The sequence below is a fragment of the Scyliorhinus canicula genome, chromosome 9 (assembly GCF_902713615.1).
Source record: "Scyliorhinus canicula chromosome 9, sScyCan1.1, whole genome shotgun sequence".
In the NCBI taxonomy this organism is placed as follows: Eukaryota; Metazoa; Chordata; class Chondrichthyes; order Carcharhiniformes; family Scyliorhinidae; genus Scyliorhinus; species Scyliorhinus canicula.
In genome coordinates this window covers 102255549-102278981 of record NC_052154.1, presented here as the reverse complement: position 1 = coordinate 102278981, position 23433 = coordinate 102255549, and the positions used below count along the sequence as shown (strand labels likewise).

Here is a 23433-nt window from a genome sequence, read left to right as displayed (position 1 = left end):
TTCCTGGCTTGGGTCACTGTCTGAGCAGAGTCTGCACGTTCTCTCCGGGTCTGCGTGGGTTTCGTCCGGGTGCTCCCGTTTCGTCCCGAAAGACGTGCTCTGAGGTAATTTTGACATTCTGAATTCTCCCTCTGTGTACCCAAACAGGCATCGGATTGAGGCGACTAGGAGCTTTTCACAGTAACTTCATTGCAGTTTTAATGTAAACCTACTTGTGATAATAAATATTATTATCAAAAAAGAGTAAATGTTGGCCTTTTATAGGACGATGCTGATGAGGTAATAATGGGGAACATTGAGATGGCTGAGGCACAGAACAAATATTTTCCAAAAACTATAGTTAATGCAGAGGAACCTGGTGCAATAACCATCACAAAGGAGACAATTGAATAAACTGATGAGATTAAGGGCAAATAAGTTTCCGGGTCCTGATGGCCTGCACCCTAGGGTATTAAGGGAGGTGGCAGTGGAGATGGTGGATGCATCGATTATGATATTTCAGTATTTCCTGGATTCTGGAAGGGTCCTGGTGGATTGTAAACATGCTATTGTGACAACCCTATTCAAAAAGGGAGAGAGTCAAAAAGTAGGATACTGTAGACCAATTAGCTTGACCTCTGTAGTAGAGAAGTTGCTGGAATCAATCATTAAGGAGGAGCTGACTGAACATTTGGAAAGATAAAGCTCAATCCACCATTGTCAGCATGGTTATATGAATGGTACGTCATGCTTGACAAACTTGCTTGAGTTCTTTGAGGATATAACCAGCAAGGTGGATAATGGGGCACCTGTGGATATGGTATATCTAGATTCCAGGAGGCGTTTGATAAGGTGCCGCATAAAAGACTGATTCAGAAGGCGAGATTGCAGGGGATTGAGGCTAGAGTACTAGATTCGATTAAGGATTGGCTGACTGACAGAAAGCAGAGGGTTGGGATAATAGAATAGAACAGTACAGCACAGAACAGGCCCTTCGGCCCTCAATGTTGTGCCGAGCAATGATCACCCTACTTAAACCCACGTAACCCGTATACCCGTAACCCAACAATCCCCCCATTAACCTTACACTACGGGCAATTTTAGCATGGCCAATCCACCTAACCCGCACATCTTTGGACTGTGGGAGGAAATCGGAGCACCCGGAGGAAACCCACGCACACACGGGGAGGACGTGCAGACTCCACACAGACAGTGACCCAGCCGGGAATCGAACCTGGGACCCTGGAGCTGTGAAGCATTGATGCTAACCTCCATGCTACCGTGAGGCCCCGAATGCTACCGTGAGGCCCCAAACCGTGAGGGATGAATTGGTCCTTCTCTGGCTGGCAAACTGTAACCAGCAGGATGCTGCGGTGGTCAGTCCTTGGACCACAACTGTTGACAATTTTTTAAATGAGCTGCAAGTAGGGACAGAGTGCAACATAACAAAATTTGCGGATGATACTTAAATAGATGGGAAAGCAGAAATTTTACAGATAGATATAGATAAACTAGGAGATTGGGCAAATGTTTGGCAGATGGAGTTTAATGTAGATACGTGTGAGGTTATCCATTTTGGTCGAAAAAATAGAAAGGCAAATTATTAACTAAATAGAAGGCAGATTCAAGATGTGCAGAGGGATCTGGTTGTCTTTGTTCATGAAGTGCAGAAAGGAAGTATGCAGGTACAGCATGTAATTAAAAAGGCAGATGGAATGTTAGCATTTGTTGCAAAAGGACTGAGGTATAAAAAAGAGAAGTGTTGTTGCAATGGTATAGAGTATTGGTGAGACCACATCTGTAGTATTGTGTCCAGTTTTCATCTCCTTATTTGAGGAAGGATGTGATGGCATTGGAGGCAGTTCAGAGGAGGGTCACCAGATCAATTCCGGAGATGAAAGGGTTTAAAGTATGAGGAAAGATTAAATGAAATGAAATGAAATGAAAATCGCTTATTGTCACGAGTAGGCTTCAATGAAGTTACTGTGAAAAGCCCCTAGTCGCCACATTCCGGCGCCTGTCCGGGGAGGCTGGTACGGTAAACAGTTTGGGCTTATATTCGTTGGAGTTTAGAAGGATGAGAGGGGATTTAATCGAAGTGCATAAAATACTTAATGGGATTGAGAAAGTATATATGGACTAAATGTTTCCCTCTTGTGGGGAAATCTAGCGATGGAGGTCACGGATATAGATTGAGAGGCGGTAGATTTAGAACTGAGATCAGGAGGAACTACTTCTCGCAGATGGTGGTGAATTTGTGGAACTCGTTGCCCCATCGTGCGATGGAATCTGAGTAATTAAATAGTTTCAGGAAGGATATAGATATATTTCCGATATTAAAAAAGTGTTGAAGGGATGTGGGCAACAGGTGAGGAAGTGGATTTGAAACCAGGAAGAGGCCAGCCATGATTTGATTGAATGGCAGGCTTAAAATGCTGAATTGCCTACTCTGCTCCTAATTCCTAATCTGCTCCTAATTCCTATGATCCTACGTTTCTAAAGACAAAGTGGATAGATAAACTATTTCCACTGGTCGGAGATTCTAAAACTAGGGGGCATAGTCTAAAAATTAGGGCTAAGAGCATTCTGGAGAGATGTTAGGAAGCACCTCTTCACTCACAGGGTAGGAGAAGTTTCAGACTCTCTCCCACAAACAGCTGTTGAAGCTAGATCAGTTTGTCAATCCATCAAGTCTGCACTGACTCTCCGAAAGAACATCCTACCCAGGCCCAGGCCTCGTCCTATCCCCATAACCCCACTTAACCTTTGGAGACTAAGGGGCAATTTAACAAGGCTAATCCACTTAACCTGCACATCTTTGGACTGTGGGAGGAAACCGAAGCATCTGGAGGAAACAGCAATGGCACAGTGGTTAGTACTGCTGCCTCAGAGCCAGGGACCCAGGTTCAATTCCGGCAATGGGTGACTGTGTGGAGTTCGAACATTCTCCCCATGTCTGCGTGTGTTTTTCTCTGTGTGCTCTGGTTTCCTCCCGCGGTCCAAAGATGTGTAGGTTAGGAGGATTGGCCATGCTAAGTTGTTCCTTAGTGTCCAGAGATGTACAGGTTAAGTTCCGGGGATTAGGCGGGAGAGTAGACCGAGGTAGGGTACTCTTTCGGAGGGTCAGTGCAGACTTGTTGGGTCAAATGGCTTCCTTCTGCACTGTAGGAATTCTATGGCTCTATTCCATGGTTCTAGGAAATCCATGCAGTCATGGGGAGAATGTACAAACACCACACAGTCACCCAAGGTCCGAATTGACCATGATTCCTGGAGGCCGCAGTGCTAACTGTGTTGCCCGCGTTCCTGCTCAATTATCTTATTAATTTATAATTATCACATAATTAAATGGTGTGTTTTGATGTTTCAGTGCAGAAGCTTGTAAAGTTTAATATACAAAAGGTTAGAGTACAGAAAAGATTTACCAGGGTGTTGCCTGGTATGGAGGGGATAGCTATGAAGAGAGATTGAATAAACTGGGATTGTTCTCTCCAGAGAGACGGAGACTGAGGGGTGACTTGATAGAAGTTTATAAAATTATTAGGGGGATAGATAGGGTGAACAGTTGGAGGATTTTTCCCAGAGCAGAAATGACAATTACAAGGGGGCACTGGTTCAAGGTGAGGAGGGAAAGGTTCAGGGGAGACATGCAGGGGAAGTATTTTACACAGAGGGTGGCGGTGGCCTGGAATGCACTGCCAAGAGAGGTGGTTGAAGCAGATATGTTAGCGACCTTTAAGACTTATCTGGATAGGCACATGAATAGACGGGATATAGAAGGATGCAGGCGGTTGGTCTAGATAGGATACGTAATCGGCGCTGGCTTGGAGGGCCGAAGGGCCTGTTCCTGTGCTGTATTGTTCATTGTTCTTTATTCTTCTTAGTAAAACAATTATTTACAAATAATTTTGAAACCATTCAACTTAATGTTTAACTTTAACAACTGAACAATGACCTGAAGATTCCTCAACTTTTCCAAATTTCTTGCAATAAAATATACATTCTCACTTAAACACAATGGTCCTGTCAATTTGGAAAGTTGTGGAGGGAAGAGTGGGAAGAGAAGGGGAGGGAGGGCAGGTAGGGTGGAGAGGGATGGAGGGAAGGGGGGGGGGGGAAGGGGAGGGTTTTGACAGATCAGTTGTTAATTGACAAGCTCAACTTCCGAAAGCAGCAGCTGCTGAAGCATAGTATCCTAGCACACATCTCCTCTGACATAATTTCAGAATGCCCTGAGGCAGGACACTCTTAGGGGTGGATGAATGGTTCGCTGCAATACCTCTCAGAGAAACAGTTCACATTGTTTATATATACCATTGAACTTTGTTAAACCATTTGAAGTAATCACTGCGGCTTCTAAGAATGAACATTACCTCAGGGAGACTCGGAAACAACACAGCTTAAAATACATTGCAGTATCTAAATGTACTTTAGCTCTGAATCAGCTGGGAAGACAGGCATGCTAAGATTAGTGTCCTTGAAGGAGTCAATAGCACCAGTATTGAGGCCATGATCATCTGAAACCAACTCTGCTGTGCCGCCCATATGCTTGGGACGTCAGAGTCCCGACTGCCAAAGCAAATCATCTTTACTCAGTTCAAGGAAGAATCCAAAACAATAGGAGGACAAGGAGGCACTTCAAAGACACTTTGTAGGCTTACCTGAAGAAATGGAACATTGACTTCAATACCTGGGAAACCTTTGCTCAGAAGAGACCTACTTGGAGGAGCCTCCTGATTGAAGGATCACAAATCTTCGAGAACACCCAACGGCAAGAGGAGATCCGGAAAAGGTGCCTGAGAAAGGAATACCTGTGACTTAGCATCCAAGGACCGATCCCACCTGTTGGAAACTCCTGCCAAGTGAGTAATTGAAGATGCGCTCCAGGATTGGGCTTATCAGCCTCTCAAGGATCCCCCCCCCCCCCCCCCCACCACCACCACCACCACCCCCACATGAGTCACAGGTGTGATTTGGTGCATAACAAAAAGAAGAACAAAGAAAATTACAGCACAGGAACATGCACCGAGGGGTGGCAAGGGAGTAGGTACCCCCCTGCCCCAAAATTATCCCCAGGGTGCTGAGGGGGCTCCATCATGGATCGCGGGGATCAGAGGGACTTTCGTTGGCCGGAGGGACTCAGGTCGTGAGTCCTTCCTTCACTTTCAAGGAAACAGTTCAGAACAAAGAGGCTCATTAAAAAAAACAGTTTGGAAAACACCCTGAATTATGGATCCCTGCAGAGCTTTATAAATAATATGAATCCCCCTTTGAAGCTGCCTTAACCTGTCAATCGTGAAGCTTCTAGCAGGCAATGGGGCATGAAATTGAATGTAAACAGTGCAAATCAAAGCTTTCACAGATTGTGATACTTCAAAGGGGGATCAAATTGAATGTGCAAAAATCACTTCAAAGAGTTCCACTACTTAAAGGGATTACTTTAATTTAATCTCACAGACTTTTAAACTTGTTTTTAAAAATATTTTTATTCACCTTTTTCACATTTTCTCCCAAATTTACACCCAACAATAAACAATAATCAGTATTAAATGTAATGTCAATCCCCATATCAATAGCAACGATCCCATCCTCCCACCAAACCCCAAACATTAGCCCGCATGTTAACACAAACAAATGACAAAAAGGAATCAGGAAACACCCATAGTCACCATTAACACATACAGTCCCTCTCCCCCCAAATCTCCCAGCCCCTCCCCATAATGTTCAATGTAATCCAATTCTCAAAAGTACATAATGAACCCCTCCATCCTGCCCCGAAATTCAAATTTGACCTTTTCAAACGTCAAGAATTCCAGCAGGTTCCCCCACCATGTCAGGGCACAGGGTGAAGAGGTTGATCTCCACCCTAAGGGGATCTGCCTTCAGGCAATCAATGAGGCGAAGGCTACAACATCTGCCTCCACACCCGTTTCCAACCCCGGCTGGTCCGACACCCCGAATATGACCTCCCGAGGATCCGGGTCCAGTTTCACGTGCACCACTTTAGATATTACCCTAAAATCCTCCTTTCAGTAATCCTCCAGCTTTGGACAGGACCAAAACATATCCCACCCCCCTCTCCGGCAACGTTTACACACATCGTCTACCCCCTCAATGAGCAGGCTCATCCTCGCCCTTGAAAGATGTGCTCTATACACCACCTTCAGCTGTATGAACCGCAACGTCGCACACGAGGTGAAGGTGTTCACCCTCCGGAGCACCTCACACCAGAGCCCCTCCGCCATACCCTCTCCCAACTCTACCTCCCACTTTGCCTTGATCCCTTCCAGTGGCGCCTTCTCCTCCTCCAAAATAGCCCCGTAAACCACCGATACTACCCCCTTCACCAGTCCCTCTGTCGTCAGCACCTCCTCCAACAATGTGGAAGCCGGCTCTACTGGGAAGCTCTGTATCTCCTTTCTGGCAAAGTCTCGAACCTGCATGTATCTAAATATTTCCCCCTGCTCCAGCCCATACTTCGCTCCCAGCTCCTTCAAACCCGCAAACCAACCCCCAAGAAACAAATCTTTTTGTGTCCTAATTCCTTTTTCCTTCCATCTTCGAAAATTTCCATCCCACTTCCCTGGCTCAAATCTATGGTTCCCCTGAATCGGCATTTCCCTTGACCCTGCCCCCAACCCGAAGTGCTGGCGAAACTGCCTCCAAATTCTCAACAAAGCTATAACTACCGGATTCCCTGAGTACCTCCCCAGGACCGTCGGGAGCGGAACTGTCGCCAACGCCTTCAATCCCGACCCCCTGCACAAACTCTCCTCTATTCTGACCCATTGGGAGTCAACCTCTCAGACCCAGCTTCGTACCTTCTCCACATTCGCCACCCAGTAATAATACATCAGATTCAGAAGACCCAAACTCCCTGCTTGTCTTCCTCTCTGTAGTAGCACCGTTCTAATTCTGGCCACCTTCCCTCCCCAGATGAACGAGGTAATCATTCCTTTAATCTCTCTAAAAAATGCCTTTGGCAGGAAAATCAGCAGGCATTGAAAAATAAATAGGAATCGCAGCAGCACATTTATTTTAACTGCTTGTACCCGACCCACCAGTGACAGAGGGAGACCATCTCCCCTTGCCAGATCAGCTTTCACCCTGTCCACCAAACTAGAAATGTTGTACATACAGAGCCCCCCCTCCAATCCCACAGACCTTTGAACTTGGCATACTGTCAGACCTTTTACACGGTTTGACTTTATTATGAGAAAACTTTAAATTTTTCAGACTGGCTGACTGCTTGAAGGGTTTAAAGGCTGCAGATGGGGAGAGCAGCCAAACGAACCCCATCCCAGAAAAAAACCCTCCAGCCCAGCACAAACCTCCCTGAAACCTACCTCCCATGAAGGACCTCCCTCAGCACCCTGGTGGCAATTGTTGGGAGGGTATTTTCCATCTCTCTGACGCCAAGGTGTCAAGTTAGCACTGGCAAGTGGAGTCTGAGAAGAATGATGTGTAGCTACGCAGGAAAGGAGTGATGTGCAACAATGTTCGAGATGAGCAAGGTATAACACCATCGGAAAGGAGTGCTCTGTAGAATAGTCCAAGAGCTGTGTGGTGTAACCCCAAGAAAGGAAAGATGATTACACACAACAGAAAGGAGAGATACGTACCACTGTCCGAGACAGTTGCTTTCATTTCATATGCACTTTATTCTGCATTCTAAAACACTGATTATGTGACACTATTATTGTATTGATATATTTTCCTCTATTAGGGTTGAAGTTCAGCCTCAACATGCAGCAATTAACATTCCTTTATTTTAGAGATGCATTAACAAATTAATTTTAACTCTTGTATAAAATAAGTACATACACAGCAATGAAAATTCAGTATGTTAAGAGTTTATTGGTGAACTTTGCTGATTTGAATTTTTGCCCTTTAACTCTGCACCTGACTGTTTGTAGCCCCCGGGCCTTTCACGAATTACATATTTTTTTCACAACTGTGTGGTTTAGATAAAGAACCCTAGTGAATGGGGTAAGGGGTGGAAAGCAAGCACGTTAATACAATCATAGGAAGCAGAGTACTGTGTATGCTGAAATCTGTAACAAAAACGGAGAATACTGGGAAAACCCAGCAGGTCAGGCAGCATCTGTCAGGAGAGGAAACAGTGTTAATGTTTTGAGTCTGTTTGGCTATTCATTAGGACTAATACATTTCTTACGTTAGTTCTAATGAGTTTTTCCAGCATTCTCTGTTCTTGAGTTCAGACCATCGTCAGGCTCAGTGTTGCTGAATTGCTCCAGTGTGTTTCCTTTGATGCCACTTCTGAGTCTAAAGTCACCGTTCCTAGAAAAAAAGAATGTCCAATCTTTTGTTCTTTGGTCATGTCACAAGTTGTGATGACTTTAATGGTCTGTATTTCTTTCAGCGGGCATTAAGATTGAGAGAAAGTCTGCTACCTGGGTTCAGATGTCCACCAAATTTGGCCTGAAGATGCAAGTCTACTTCAGTCCAGTTTTCCAGGTGTATATTACTGTACAGATGAAATTTTTTGATACCACAGATGGTGAGTGATATAATAGTATTTCTTTTAAGTATTGATGCTTAGAAAGACAGTCACTCAGAGACTTTTAAATATGAATGAAAGCTTCCGGTTTCCTGTCATTTCTTACCTGGCACCACTTTTACCATGTTTCTTGATCACAATATTGGAATATTAATTGAGAGTATCGGGAAAGGAGTGGGTCTGTCCAATCAGGAACTGCAAAAATCCCAATGATCTGAAATCATGCAGCAGCTTTATTAGATAGAATGGATTGAAAATATGACGAAATTGAATAAGAATCATAACACAAATGAAATGTATGGTATTAAAATCATTTATAGATCTGCATCAAGAATAATGCTTTGCATGCTATCAATTATAACCCATCTTTTACAGTGCAGAAACAGGTCATGATGGTGTTTATGTTCCAACTGGGCCTTCTCCCACTCATCTTCATTCATCAGAATTATATCCTTCTATTACATTCTATCTCACAAGCTTGTCTGGATTACCATCAATGTATCTATGTTGTTCACCTTCCTGGTGGGAGCAAGTTCAATATTCTAACTACACTTCAGACCTTCATTTTTCTCTGAGAATAGAGACCCAGACTGTTTGATATTTCCTACATAAAATTATTTAGGATTACATAAAATGTACACCATAGAGCTAGGCCGTTCAGGCCGACCAGTCCATGCGAATGTTTATGCCCCACTTGAACCTCTCATCTTTTTTCATCTAAGTCTACAATCACTACTACCTATTCCGTTCTTTGTCATAAAGTTTTCCTTTAAATGCAAACATGCTATTCTCTTTAACCACCTCATGTGATAGTAAATTCTACATTTTACCACTCTTTGGGTGAATAATTTTTTTCTGAATTCCCTGATCGATTTCTTGGCCACTATATTAATCATGCCCTTCCACAAGAGAAAACACCACCTTTCATTGAATTCATAGAATTTACAGTGAAGAAGGAGGCCATTTGGCAAATTGAGTCTGCACCGGCCCTTGAAAAAAGCACCCTGCTCAAGCCCTCGCCTGCACCTATCCCTGTAACTCTTAACCCCACCTAACCTTTTGAGACACTAAGGGCAATTTAGCATGGCCAATCCACCGAACCACTCTCTAATCACTCTATCAAAATCTTTCATAATTCTGAAGACCTCTATTAAATTACCGCTCAACGTTTTGTTTTCAAGGAGATCCAATCTATCAATCCTTTCTCGATAAGTGTACCCAAGCCTTTCTGAAATCACTCTTATACATCTTCTATGCACCCTCTCCAACTCCTCTATATCCTTTTTATAATGTGGCGACCAGCACTGCATGCAGTGCTCTAGGCATGGTCTACACAAATTTCAGGTTTAGCATGACTTCTCTGCCTTTCCATTTTGTCCCTTGAGAAAAAAAGTTTGTGCTTGGTTTGCTTTTTATAATGGCCTTGCCAACCTTTTGGTGATTGATATATTTGTATTTTAAAACCCTTTTGCTCCTCTACCAGGTATGGACTCATACCTTCCCAGTAATAAGTAATCTCTTGATTCTTCATACCTTACATGTATTGGTGTCGAATTTCATTTGCCAGTTATTTGACGATTCTGCCACTTTACAGACCTCAGCATTGACCACCCTTCACCCCCAATTTAAATCGAAAAATCCAAATTATTAATTTAAATTGTGAATAACTTGTCATTGGAGGAGCATTGACAAAGAGCAAGGAAGAGACAGAATCTGCATAGGAGGAACAGCTCTGTTTCTTCCAGGTCACTGCTCTTCCAATCACAACTCCGCAGATCAGTTCCTACTGCATTGACTGATAGCAGAGTTGCTTTTTTTTTGGAACCCCACACCTTGAACTAGCTCCAAGGGTCAGAAAATGTATTAATCCAGTACGGATCCTTGAACATCATCTTCTACCTCTCTAAATAACCAGCTTTCACTCCCACTCCCTGCTTTTTGCCTTGAAACTAACTAGCAATCCATGGTACTATTTTGCCCCTGACTCTAGCTTCTTTAACCATACTCGTCAATCTAATGCGGGGCATCTTATTAACGGTCTTTTGGAAATCCAAATAAATTACATTTACTACATTACTGTCGTCTACTTTCTCTGATGCCACTTAAAAAGTTTCAAAAAGATTGGTCAAGCAAGATCTTCCTCTTTGAAATCGATGTTGACTATTCATGATTATATTTCTAATTTCTAGATGTTATTTTATTGTCTCCTTTAATTAGGATTCCATTATGTATCTGACCGCTGATGTTAAGCTGACTGGTCTATAATTCCCTGGTTATATTACCCCTTATATACAAGAATTACATTAACAACCTGCTAGCCCTCTGGCAAACTTTTCTTTGCAGGGATGAAAACTTCCACTGTTTTTTTGACATTTCGGTCTCTGAAATCTACCATTTTAAATACATTTTCTGACCCTTAGAGCTAGTTCAAGGTGTGAGGTTCCAAAAAAAAGCAACTCTGCTATCAGTCAGTGCGAGTAGGAACTGGCCTGCGGAGTTGTGATTGGAAGAGCAGTGACATGGAAGAAACAGAGCTGTTCCTCCAATGCCGATTCTGTCTCTTCCTTGCTGTCTGTCCCAGCTCCTCCAATCACAAGTTCCCTCCCTCCTGCTTTTGCTGCATCTCCAGAGACCAAATCTACGATTTGAGGAACATCAATGGTGGGATGGAGTGAACCTGAAAGTGAAGGTCAAGAAGCCATGTTCTGGCTGGTTCCACTGCCAACATGCAGGAGACTTTCAGCTGCACAGTCACCAAATGCCTGCTGACGAGCTGCTGACTACAAGGCTGAGGAGCTGAAACAGAATAAGAAAAAAAAGAACATACAACAGTACAGCACAGTACAGGCCCTTGGGCCCACAATGCTGTGCCGTCCACTTATCTTAATCTAAGATATAGAACATAGAACAGTACACCACAGTACAGAGGATGGAATCTCAGCCTGGAAAATCTCCACCAATAATGGGGGTGGGAGCAGATACAGAGCTTTGTCACTCAGCCTCACAACAACCAGATACTGGCTGAAGCTGGTGTCCACAACTTGAGCCATGGAAGAACAACCCCCATTCGCAAAGCCTAACACTGCTTCCCCAAAACGCTATCCATTTACCTGGTGAACTTAACTTGTCCAAGACCCTTAAAGTTGACTAGACTCTTGAAATTACTTGGTTTACGGCAGCTAGTATCATAAAAAAGGAGGTATGGATTACTTACCTTCAACTCTACTGTCCTTGACGCTAATCCCTGGCAATGCGCTGCACTGCTCAAATCTTGTTTGATATGGAAAGTAGGGTAAAATAGAATTAAATGGATTTTTAGGTAAGAATTTACGAGCAGAGTGACAATCAGACTGAATTGTCATTCCATCAGAAGTTACGGCCTCATGTGTACATAATTCCATATGACAAAAGATTTTTATATTCAGCCACTAATGTTCAGATTTGTTTCCTTCCACCATGCTTATCCCTGCTTTTCAATCAAATTATTAAACATGAAATGAAATGAAATGAAAATTGCTTATTGTCACGAGTAGGCTTCAATGAAGTTACTGTGAAAAGCTCCTAGTCGCCACATTCCGGCGCCTGTCCAGGGAGGCTGGTACGGGAATCGAACCGTGCTGCTGGCCTGCTTGGTCTGCTTTAACAGCCAGCAATTTAGCCCAGTGAGCTAAACCAGCCCCAAGTACATGAGTACTAATGTGTCAGTACCTCTTTTGTATATTAATTTAAATATATGGGTGCATTCTAACTGGACCAGGACTTTATGCTTTTCTGTCAAATTATTAAACATGAGTACAAATTCCTCAGTATCTCTTTTGTATATTATTTTAAATGTGTGGATGCAATCTAACTGGACCAGGGCTCTATTGTGTTTGAGTTCATTTAATTCAATCAGTTCATCCCTTTTTTATTTTAAATGCATTTATTTCATCACATTATTATGTGTCCCAGCTCTCTCTGCCAACGTGAATTGTTTATTATATTTATACTTAAAATTATTCAATTTTTTTGCCAAATCTTTTTTTATTCATTTGCGAGATGTAGGCGTTGTTGGTTAGGCCAGCATTTATTGCCCATCTCTAGTTGCCCTTCATAAGGTAGTGGTGAGCTGCCGCCTTGAACCGCTGCAGTCCTGGAGGTGTAGGTACACCCACAGTTCTGTTAGCGAGGGAGTTCCAGGATTTTTCCTCAGTGACAGTGAAGGAACGACGATATATTTCCAAGTCAGGATGTTGAGTGACTTGGAGGGGAACCTGCAGGTGTTGGGGTTCCCAGGTATCTGCTGCTCTTGTCCTTCTAGAGGGTAGTGGTTATGGGTTTGGACCATTACCAAACCCATGTCTAAAGAGCCTTGGTAAGTTACTATAGTGCATCTTGTAGTTGATACACACGGTTGTCACTGTTCGTCAGTGGAAGAGGGTTTGAATATTTGTGGAAGAGGGAGCAATCAAGCCGCTCCTTTGTCCTAGATGGTGTTGAGCTTCTTAAGTGTTGTTGGACCTGCGCTCATCCAGGCAAGTGGGAGTATTCCATTACACTTCTGACTTGTGCCTTGTAGATGGTGGACAGGCTTTGGGGAGTCAGGAGTTACTTGCCGTAGGATTCCTAGCCTTTGACCTGCCTTGGTAGCCACAGTATTATTATGGTTAGTCCAGTTCAGGTTCTGATCAATGGCAACACCCAGGATGTTGATTGTGGGGGATTCAGTGATGGGAATACCGTCGACTGTCAAGGGGTGATGGTTAGATCCTCTTTTGTAGGAGATTTCATTGCTGTAATGTTCTTCCCGGATGGACTGATGTATATTACAAAAACACTTGCAGCTAAAGCTATAAACGATTTATTAACATTAACTGTGGGTAAACTATATACAAAACAACGGATCATGCACAAGCAACCTCTCTCTTCCAGCTCGCCGGTCAGTCTGAGGTCCTCTGACTCTAACATTCACTTATATACTAATGAGACTCCTAGTGGTCAGTTGGTGAATTACAACACAACAATAATATCACTACAATTGCTTGGCACTTGTGTGGCGCAAATGTAACTTACCACTTGTCAGCCCAAGCCTGGATACTGTCCAGATTTTTCTTCATTTGGAGATGGACTGCTTCCTTATCTGAGGAGTAGCAAATGGTGTTGAACATTGTGCAATCATCTGTGAACATCCCCACGTCTGAATTTATGATGAAGCAGTTGAAGATGGTTGGGCCGAGACATTATCCTGAGAAACACCTGCAGTGATGTCCTGGAGCTGAGATGATTGACCTCCAACCACCACAACCATCTTCCTTTGTGCCAGGTATGACTCCAACCAGCAGAGAGTTTTCCCCCAGATTCCCATTGACTGCAGTTTAGCTAGGGCTCCTTGATGTCATATTTGGTCAAATGCTGCCTTGATGTCATGGGCAGTCACTCTCTTCTCACCTCTGGCATCCAGCTCTTTTGTTCATGTTTGAATCAAGGTTATAATGAAGTCAGGAGCTCAGTGACCCTGACGGAACCCAAGGTGAGTGTCCGTGAGCAGGATATTGCCAAGTAAGTGCCGCTTAATAGCACTGTTGATGACTCTTTCTATAACTTTGCTGATGATGAAGAATAGACTGATAGGGCGTAATTAGCTGGGTTGGATTTGTCCTGTTTCTTGTGTACAACGCACACATGGGCAATTTTCCACATTGCCGGGTAAATGCCAGTGTTATAGCTGTACTGGAACAGCTTGGCTGGGGTGGGGCAAGTTCTGGAGCACAAGTCTTCAGTACTATTGCTGGAATATTGTCAGCGCCCATAGTCTTTGCAGTGCCTTCAGCTGTTTATTGATATCCCGTGGAGTGAATTGTATTGGCTGAAGACTGGCATCTGTGATGCTGGGGACCTCTGGAGGAGACCGAGATGGATCATCGACTCGGCATTTCTGGCTGAAGATTGTTGCAAATGCCCCAGCTTTATCTTTTGTGCAGATGTGCTGGGCTCCTCCATCATAGAGGATGGGGATATTTGTGGAGCTGCCTCTAGTGCGTTGTTCAATTGTCCACCACCACTCACGGCTTGATGTGGCAGGACTACAGATCCTAGATCTGATGCATTCGTTGTGGAATTGCTTAGCCCTATCGAATACTTTCTGTTTATATTGTTTGGCACACAAGTAGTCCTCTTTTGTCATTTCACCAGTTTGATGCCTCATATTTTGGTATACCTGGTGTTCCTCCTGGAATTCTCTCCTGCACTCTTCATTGAACCAGGGTTGATCCCCTGGCTTGTTGTAAAGGTAGAGTGAGGGATATGCCGGGCTATGAGATTGCAGATTGTGATTGAATACAATTATGTTACTGCTAATGACCCACAGTGTCTCACGGATGTCCAGTCTTGGTTGCTAGATCTGTTCGAAGTCTATCGCATTTAGAGTGGTGGTTGTGCCACACAACATGATGGAGTGTATCCTCAATATGAAGACAGGACTTTGTCTCCACAAAGACTGTGCATTGCTCACTTCTACTGATACTAACATTGGCAAATCCATCTGCATCAAGCAGGTTGGTGCGAATGAGGCCAAGTATGTTTTTCCCTCTTGTTGGTTCCCTCACCACCTGCTGCAGCTATTTCCTTTCCACCCTTCCAGCTCTGGTGGTACTACCGAGCCACTCTAGGTGATGGGCATTGAAGTTCCCCACCCCGGACATATTCTGCGTCCTTACCACCCTCAGTGCCTCATCCAAATGGCGTTCGTCATGGAGGAGTACTGGTTCATCAGTTGCTGGTGGCCAGTACATGGTAATCAGCAGGAGGTTTCCTTAACCATGTTTAAACTGAAGCCATGAGACTTCATGGGGTCCTGAGTCAATGTTGAGGACACCCGGGGAACTCCCTGCGGACAGTATACACTGTGCCGCCATCTCCGTGCGTCTGCCCTGCCGGTGAGATAGCACTTCCCCAGGAATGGTGATAGTGGTGTCTGGGACATTGTCTGTAATGTATGATTCTGTGAGTATGACTGTCTGTTGCTTGACTAGTCTGTGAGACAGTTCTCCCAACTTTGGCACAAACCCCCAGATGTTAGTAAAGTGGACTTTGTCGGGCTCGAATCAGAAAGGGATGTCAGCTGTACTCCTCAGATTGCAAGGCATGATGAAGGAATCCGTCTGCCTTCAATCTGAGGTAATATCACCAGCATGCCAACACGTCAAGGTCAAAACTGGCAGGTTGTGGCCAGCATAGACTTTGGTCCAGGACATTGGTCCTCTGCTGCTGCACAGGCTGAACTCCATAGATGGCCTCCAACAGTGTCAATGCGAAAGGAGTGTGGGGCAGCTGGATTCCACTCTAGCTGCCCCTTCTCCTAAGTGGTCATCCAGGATCCCTCGGGCAGCCACATGGAGGACCAGCAGCTGGAAACCCCAAGGTAATCCACCCAGTTACTCCAGGAATGTCTAGTCAATCCCAATACCCTCTTTCTGTGACACCATGAGCTCCATCTCCATAGGCCAAAGTGGGTGCATGTGTTCCACAGCAGGATGCCCAAAGCAAGCTTGGGCTGTCCAGGTCTCAGCCTTTCACAGGACACCCTCTGAAATGTTTGGAGTGTAGCGGACTCCTGGGACTAGCTGTCGCTCTGGTGCATTTTGGGCTTCTGGAATGGACAGTCCCATCTACAGTGGAGATGCATTCACAAAACCAGGGATTGCATGAGGGGTTGTCGGTGAGCATCCAGCACCTGCGGGTACAGTTGGAGGAGTGCAACCGTGTGCAGAGGCAGGAGGTGGTGCCGACCATGCATGCTACCCAAAGACCGCTCGGGAAGCGCCATGGTGGAGGCATTTGGGGCAGCAGTTTTGGCTATGGATCAGCATATCCAAGGCCTGGGGTATTTGGTTCAGGTGTTGGCTGAGGCCCGGGACAGGATTACCACCTCACAGGCAATCATGTACCAGAGCCACCTGGAAATCAAATCAACGCTCCTGAGCATGACCCAGTCACAGCAGGCCATGGATAGGAACATCGGCAGCATTGCCCAAGCGCTGACCGACGTGGCGCAGAAACAGAGCGATGTGGCCAGTTTCAAAGGGACATGGCACAATCACTAGCTGATATGACACAAACCCAGAAGGTGCTGACACAGTCAATGGATTATGTGGCGCAGTCTCAAATGGAGATGGTCCACACCCTGTACTGCAGGGCTGCGAGCATGCAGACCTGGTTGAGACCAGAGTGGGCCTCCAGGACTGGCAGCACCAGGTGGCGGGGGAACCTCAAGGGATAACTCAAGTCACAGCCCCGTCCCATACAGGAGACCGGCGGCCATCGGGCACTCCCGAGGGAGGAGGGGGTGATGCGGCCCTTGTCAATCACTCTTGCAGGGAAGTGCCGGAACTCCGCAGCATTTCGGACCCCCCCCCTCCAGCGCAGCGGGCAGAACAGGTGACACCACGACACCTGGAACATACAGGCCCGGTCGCCCCAGAAGATGTCCCCCAATGAGGACCCAGGTCACAGGGCGGGAATCATAGCAGTCTGCCTCCACTCCTGGGATCGTAAGCCCAGAAAGTTTGACACCAGTTAAGTTGGCATGGGTGCAGGGCAGAGTTTAGCTTAAGGGGCAAAGGCACTTAACTGTATATATTTGTGCACATTAAACACCTGTTAACACAGTTACAACCTGCCTCAGTTAATTGTGAGATGGGTTTTGTGGTATTATTATAACTATCAGCATTACAAGGGTTAATGTTGTGTCAAGAGAGCTACTGGAGGAAACTGCAGACACAACTATATAAAGCACTGATGCTAGATCTTAGGCGGGGAGTGTAAGCAGGAGACAGCTAGTGAAGGTCATAAGAGCAGTTTGTGAGAAGGTTCATACCAGGAGTGAAATTAGCAGTGGATGAGTTTAGTTAGATGTTATTGATCAATTCCATATTCTAAAGTACTAAGTATCGAAACCCAGTTTTGCAGTGTAGATAAAATCGTAATTTTGTTTAAATAAAAGCTATACTGTGGTCTGTAAGCAACTGTAGAACAACACAGGTTTGAGGGGTGGGTTGGTCTGGGCGGGCCAGAGATGGGGTTTGGGAGATGGTGAGGGGGGGGAACGATGGGCGGACATAGTGGGTGGGCTGGGCTCCCTACACCCTCCTGACAATCCCTGCCACTGCCACCCCCACCCCAGGTATTTAATGGGACCGTGTGATGGGGGAAGGGAGGGGGAGTGGGATGTGGCATCCGTGCCCCTGGCCAGTGCCACACCCCTCAGGCGGTGGACCTGGAGGCAATCAGAGCACCCGGTGTGCTTTGCACCTGGCGCACAGGTCGTGCGGGCTCCCGTGCCTGCCTCGGCCCCATGTCCTGCCCAGCCTCCCCCCCCCTCGCATCCTCCTCATCGGATGAGGCCTGGTGTTCATTCTTCTCCTCCAGCATGTCGCCTCTCTGCTGCGCGATGTTGTGGAGGATGCAGCAGATTGCCACAATGCGGGCGATCCTCCTAGCATCATACTGGAAGGCCCTTCCAGCAGATTCCTGTAGCTGTGTGGGATCTTTCTGTTTGTAGTTGATAAAAATGCTTACTGTGTTTGTTTATACAAATGTTAACTAAATTTGTAGAATAAATCTTGTTTTTTAGATTAAAAGCTGAAGAACTCTGTTGAATAACACCTGAAAGGCAGGCTCTTGTGCTCATCGTAACCAAAGTCAATAAACAGTTATAGGTCAGGTGAACTCCATAAAATACTTTGGTGTTTTCTAAACCCTGGCCCATAACACCTGTCACCCAGGAGCCAACCCCCAGCCTGGTGTTTCAAACATGTCAAGAATTGTCGAGTGTGCCAGGATGAAGGCGTTGCGCACACTGCCCGGGTACGGGGCGCAGACGTGCATGATGCACAGCTGATAGCCACATATGTACATTCATCGAGTGGAACCCCTTTCGGTTTGTGTAGGTGCTCATGAGGGGACATGCACCCCATCGATCACCCCCTGGAGCTGGAGCATGTCAGCGATAGTGGCGAACCTCGCTGCCAGGGCATCCTGGTGGGCTCGGTGCACATTAAATGGATGTATTATGCCACCCGGGCATATAGGGCCTCCGTGATGGTGTGGATTAGCTTATGCACCGAGCTCTGTGGGATCCCAGTCAGGTTCCATTTGGCGCCTGGAAGGACCTCCTGGCGTAAAGGTTCAAGGCAACTGTCACCTTGACACCCACCGGGAGGGGGCATCCTTCTCCATTCCCCTGCAGTGCCATGTGCGCCATGATCTGGCAGATATGCCACACTGTCTCCCTGCTCAGCTGGAGTCATCGATGGCATGCCTGGTCCAGCAGGTCCTTGAATGACAGGGGCTGCCGGTACCCAGAGTGCCTCATGTGTTGTCTCCTTTGCACCTCCTCCTCCTCAGCCTGTTGGGCAGGTGCCTCGTGTTCCTCTGGGGCAGAGTCCGCTGCTGCAGCTTCCTCCTCCTCGAGCAGCTCCAGGACATCCTCCAAGGCTGCGACGACTAGCAGGAAGGCAGGAAGGCCGCCATTCCTGATTGAAATCCAATATCCATTGTCTGCAGGGAGTGAAAGGCAGACATGTTAGCATGGTGCATCCCGCTGTGCCCAGCCAAGTCCACTGGGCTGCATGGTGCCACCGTTGGCATTCCGGGCTCTGACCCGGCCTATTCTCCCCTGCTCCCCCCACCCTCTGCAGCCCTGGCCCTGTTGGTGCCCGGCACCATAAGGACTCTGGCCCTGGTGCCTGTCCCTGCTGCCAGAGGTACTGTCAACTGGCACCACCCTTGCCAGCGGTACGCTCAGCTGCACCCTTCTGGCACCCCCTGTGGGTATTGTTGTGGGCATTGTCCTTGAGTGGGCTGTGTGATTCCCCGCCAGGGGGTGGCGGCAGGGAGGGAAATGGCGGAGGGTGGTTGCAGGGTGATGAGGTGGGGGCAGGAGCTGGGGTGAAGGTGTTGGTAGGGTGGAGCACCCAAACAGCCAGTGTGACTACAGGGGCCAAGGTGGGTGGTCATTGGAGTACCCAGTCAGATGGCTGCCTTGCAGGGCATTGGCAGTAGCGGTCCATGCCTGGACACTGCCTCAGTCCCATGGAAAGGTGATCCCGGCCACAGGTCATGTTTTCGCCATCCTGTCATACACACCGCACCCCGCCCCCACCCCAGCCAACCCGCAGTGTCAGGATTGGCAGCCCACAGTCGCACTTCTCTGTGTCCTACCTCATCGCTCTCCCTCATCAGCCATGACACCGGTTTCACGATTAAAAAAAAAACAATTTAGAATATCCAATTAAGGGGCTATTTAATGTGGCCAATCCACTAAGCCTGCACAGCATTGGGTTGTGGGGCGAAACCCACGCAAACACGGGCAGAATGTGCAAATTCATAAAAACAGAAAATGCTGGAAAAACGCAACACGTCTGGCAGCATTTGTGGAGAGAGAAACAGAGTTAACGTTTCAAGTCCGTCAGACTTCTTCAAACTTTTAGTATCCGCAGTAGTTTGCCTTAATTTAAAAGTAAATTTGACATTGAAGCACATAATCATCAGGGATATAATCAAAAGCTTTGACAAAAAGGCATGTTTTCAGCAACATCTTGAAGTTGAAAAGAGAAATTGAGGATTAGGGAGTGAATTTCAGACTTTTGGTCCTTGACAACTGAGGCATGGTCATAAATGATGGAGTGGGGCAGCATGGTGGCACAGTGGGTTAGCCCTGCTGCCTCACGGCGCCGAGGTCCCAGGTTCGATTCTGGGTCACTGTCCATGTGGAGTTTTCACATTCTCCCCGTGTTTGCGTGGGTTTCGCCCCCACAACCTAAAGATGTGCAGGGTAGGTGGATTGAACATGCTAAATTGCCCCTTAATTGGAAAAATGAATTGGTTACTCTAAATTTATTTTTAAAAATAAATAAATGATGGAGTGCATCCGAAAAGAAGCTCACCATGATGCAGCATGGCCGATAAAAGCTGGGAGACTCCGTTCCCGGGATCTACCCGGCCCGCAATGCCTCGCGAGATCTAATGCAATCTCATGAGACATTGCAATGTGAATCCCATCCATTGTGGACAGGATCACTTTTTAGTAAATCTGCATATTAAAGCGAGAGTCTCACTTTAATGTGCAGATTCCTGAGTTAACCGAGGCGTGGATTCAATCTCCCTTACTCCACAACAGGCTGGTATTGGGTGTCACAGATAACTGTCGGTGTCTCTCTCCTGCAGGTGTTGAAACCACAACCCGGAAGTGTTGCACTGAGACAGCTTCACAAGAGAGAGGGAACAAGTCTCACTGTTTATACCTAACCAATGGAATTGTCCTTATGCCATCTCACCAGTTATAAAAACACTATACTATAAAAACGAGCGACTAAATGGCAGAACAAAAGTTCTTACTTTTACACTAATTTACTTCCAACACCCACAAGCATAAACATATATATTCACTCACCAACCCCAAAACCTCAACACTCTAAACTAATTGGGAGTTTCTGTGGGTTGAGCAGCTTATTCGCTGTCCCCTGGGAGAAAAGTCCAGCTGACGTGGATGTTTCTGACACTTCCTCAAAACTGACTGGTCCGTGTGGCTGTTGGGCTGCTGTTCCTTTGGTCTCTTTACCACTTGCTCTGCTTGCTCTTTTGCTTACTCTGCTCCTTCTGCCTCTTTTGCCTTTTCCACTTGCTCTGCTCCTTTGGTTTCTGGCTCCCATCTCTCCTGGTCTGTCTCCTTTGGTCTCTCGCTCTCACAACACTCCTGGGTTTGGCGTTTGCCTTTTTATCTCCTCGACTAGCCAAGACTGTCTTCTCCCAGGTCCGGTTGTTGTTCCCTGCTGCGACCTACAGGCAGCTTTCAGAAGTTTCACCTCTTTATCTCCATTAGGATTCTCACAGCTCCTTCTCTAGTTGGGGTGTCCTCCAGCAGTTTGATTTCCTTCCCTGGTTGTTGCAACTTTTGCTGGAGAATTTTAGCACTTCCAGGTTTCTTTGGTGTTAATCGAATCAACTTTTGAATGTACCTTGCAGATTAATCAGTAAGACATGTAAGATGCTCAGTATGGTAGTGCAAAATTCCTTTGTTGCCAATACATTTTGACATTATGCTTTAAGTTGAAATAAATTAGCACAGGGCTCCATTCCTGCATCTGCTGGGGATTTTCTAGTGCATGACTTAGTAGCCATTACGATGTGGGAGTGGTGTTTAGAGGAGAGGATGTTCCTGACTTATTTTGGGGAGGGTTTGTCGTTTACAGCAGTTAATTTCTGACTGTTCTGCAGGTTTCTTTGCAAGCTCTGGTTTTGAGTTTGCTGCAACTTACAAAAGCCAATGGTGCCTTTGCCATCTCAAAGGCTTCAATGCCTTAGGCCTCGACTTATCCACTGAGGGATCTAATACACAATTAAAGTCTCCACCCCTTGATTAGCTGCTGTGAATCCAAATCTGGGATCAAAGACGACAACTTATTAATAAAAGCTGCATCGTCCCAATTTTGGGCATATACATTGACCAGAACCACCGGTACACCCACTAAAAATCCACTAGCCACTACAGACTTCCCATTTGGATCCGTCAAAATCTTCACCGCCGAAAAGGCTATCTTCTTATTAATCAGGATGCATCCCGCTGGGCTCTACTATCAAATCCCGAATGAAAGAGCTGCCCCATCCAACTCTTCCGCAACCTTATCTGATATCCAACTTGCAAATTGGTCTCCTGCAACAGCACCACATTGGCTTTCAATGTCCTAAGGTGCACAAACACCCTAGACCTCTTTACCGAGCCACTCGGCCCTCTCACATTCCATGTGACCAGCCGGATGGGGGTCATCAACTGGAGTCAGCCATTCCCGCCTTGTGTGGCCATCCAGTAACCCCCCCCCCCCAGGAAAGGCCGACACCGGGCCCAACCAAGGTAGCTGCCAGATCCTCCAACACAACAGGGCAAAGAAAACTCCCCAGTCCCCCCAGAAAACTAACCGCGACCCCTCTCATTACCCACCAACTCCACATCCAAACAACCAAGTAAACCCAACCAAGCCCCATATACCAACTCCCATCATACACAATCACTCAATAACAAAAATCCCTAAACTCATACTTAATAATCCCCCCCCCCCCCACCCCCGCCACTGTACAAGCCACAGATAACCTCATCCTTCATTTCCATTATGTGGAGATGCCGGCGTTGGACTGGGGTGAGCACAGTAAGAAGTCTTACAACACCAGGTTAAAGTCCAACAGGTTTGTTTCAAACACGAGCTTTCGGAGCACGGCTCCTTCTTCAGGTGAATGTCATTTCCATTGACTACATTTTCTAGCTAGCAGGGTGGCCCCCCACACAGAGAACTATTCATAACACCAAACGTTTGGAACATCAAACCAATCCCCTACCTAAACTGACTTTATTAATTCTAAAAGAAACATGGGCCGGATTCTCCGACCCTCCCCCCCCCCCCCCCCCCCTCCCGCTGGCCGGCGCGGAGAAGAAACCAACCCGCTGTGCATGCGCAGGAATCACGGCAGCGGTTCTGCGCAAGCACCAGAACACGCTGGTGCTCCTGTGCATGTGCCACGTGCCCTCCAGCGCCAGTTGGCGTGGTGCCAACCACTCCAGCGCCGGCCTAGCCCCCGGAAGTGCGGAGGATTCCACACCTTCCATGCGGTCCGAAGCCAGAGGGTTCACGCCACTCTTTGGCGCCGGTACGTCTTGCACTGCCGATTGTGGGAGAATCCCACCCATGATCTCCGTGGTACTCCACCAGTTATATCTTTCCACTCTGAAAAGGACCCATTTATTCCAACCCTTCGTTTTTCTATGTGACAGCTAGTTTTCAATCCATGCTAACATACTTCCTCCAATTCCATGGGCTTTTATTTTATGCACCAGCCTCTTATGCGGTGCCTTGTCAAATGCCTTTTGGAAATCGAAATACACTACATCTACTCTCCCTGTTACA

The 23433-nt window shown here is 46.4% G+C and overlaps 1 protein-coding gene across 1 annotated transcript in view; it reads left to right on the top strand.

Moving 5' to 3' along the window:
• Positions 1–23433, top strand: part of LOC119971581 (mucin-6-like) — a 246839-nt gene that overhangs the window by 50913 nt on the left and 172493 nt on the right. The window contains exon 7 of the mRNA XM_038807348.1: positions 8363–8500. Coding sequence (XP_038663276.1) covers positions 8363–8500 — 138 coding nt within the window. The remainder of the gene's footprint in view (positions 1–8362; positions 8501–23433) is intronic.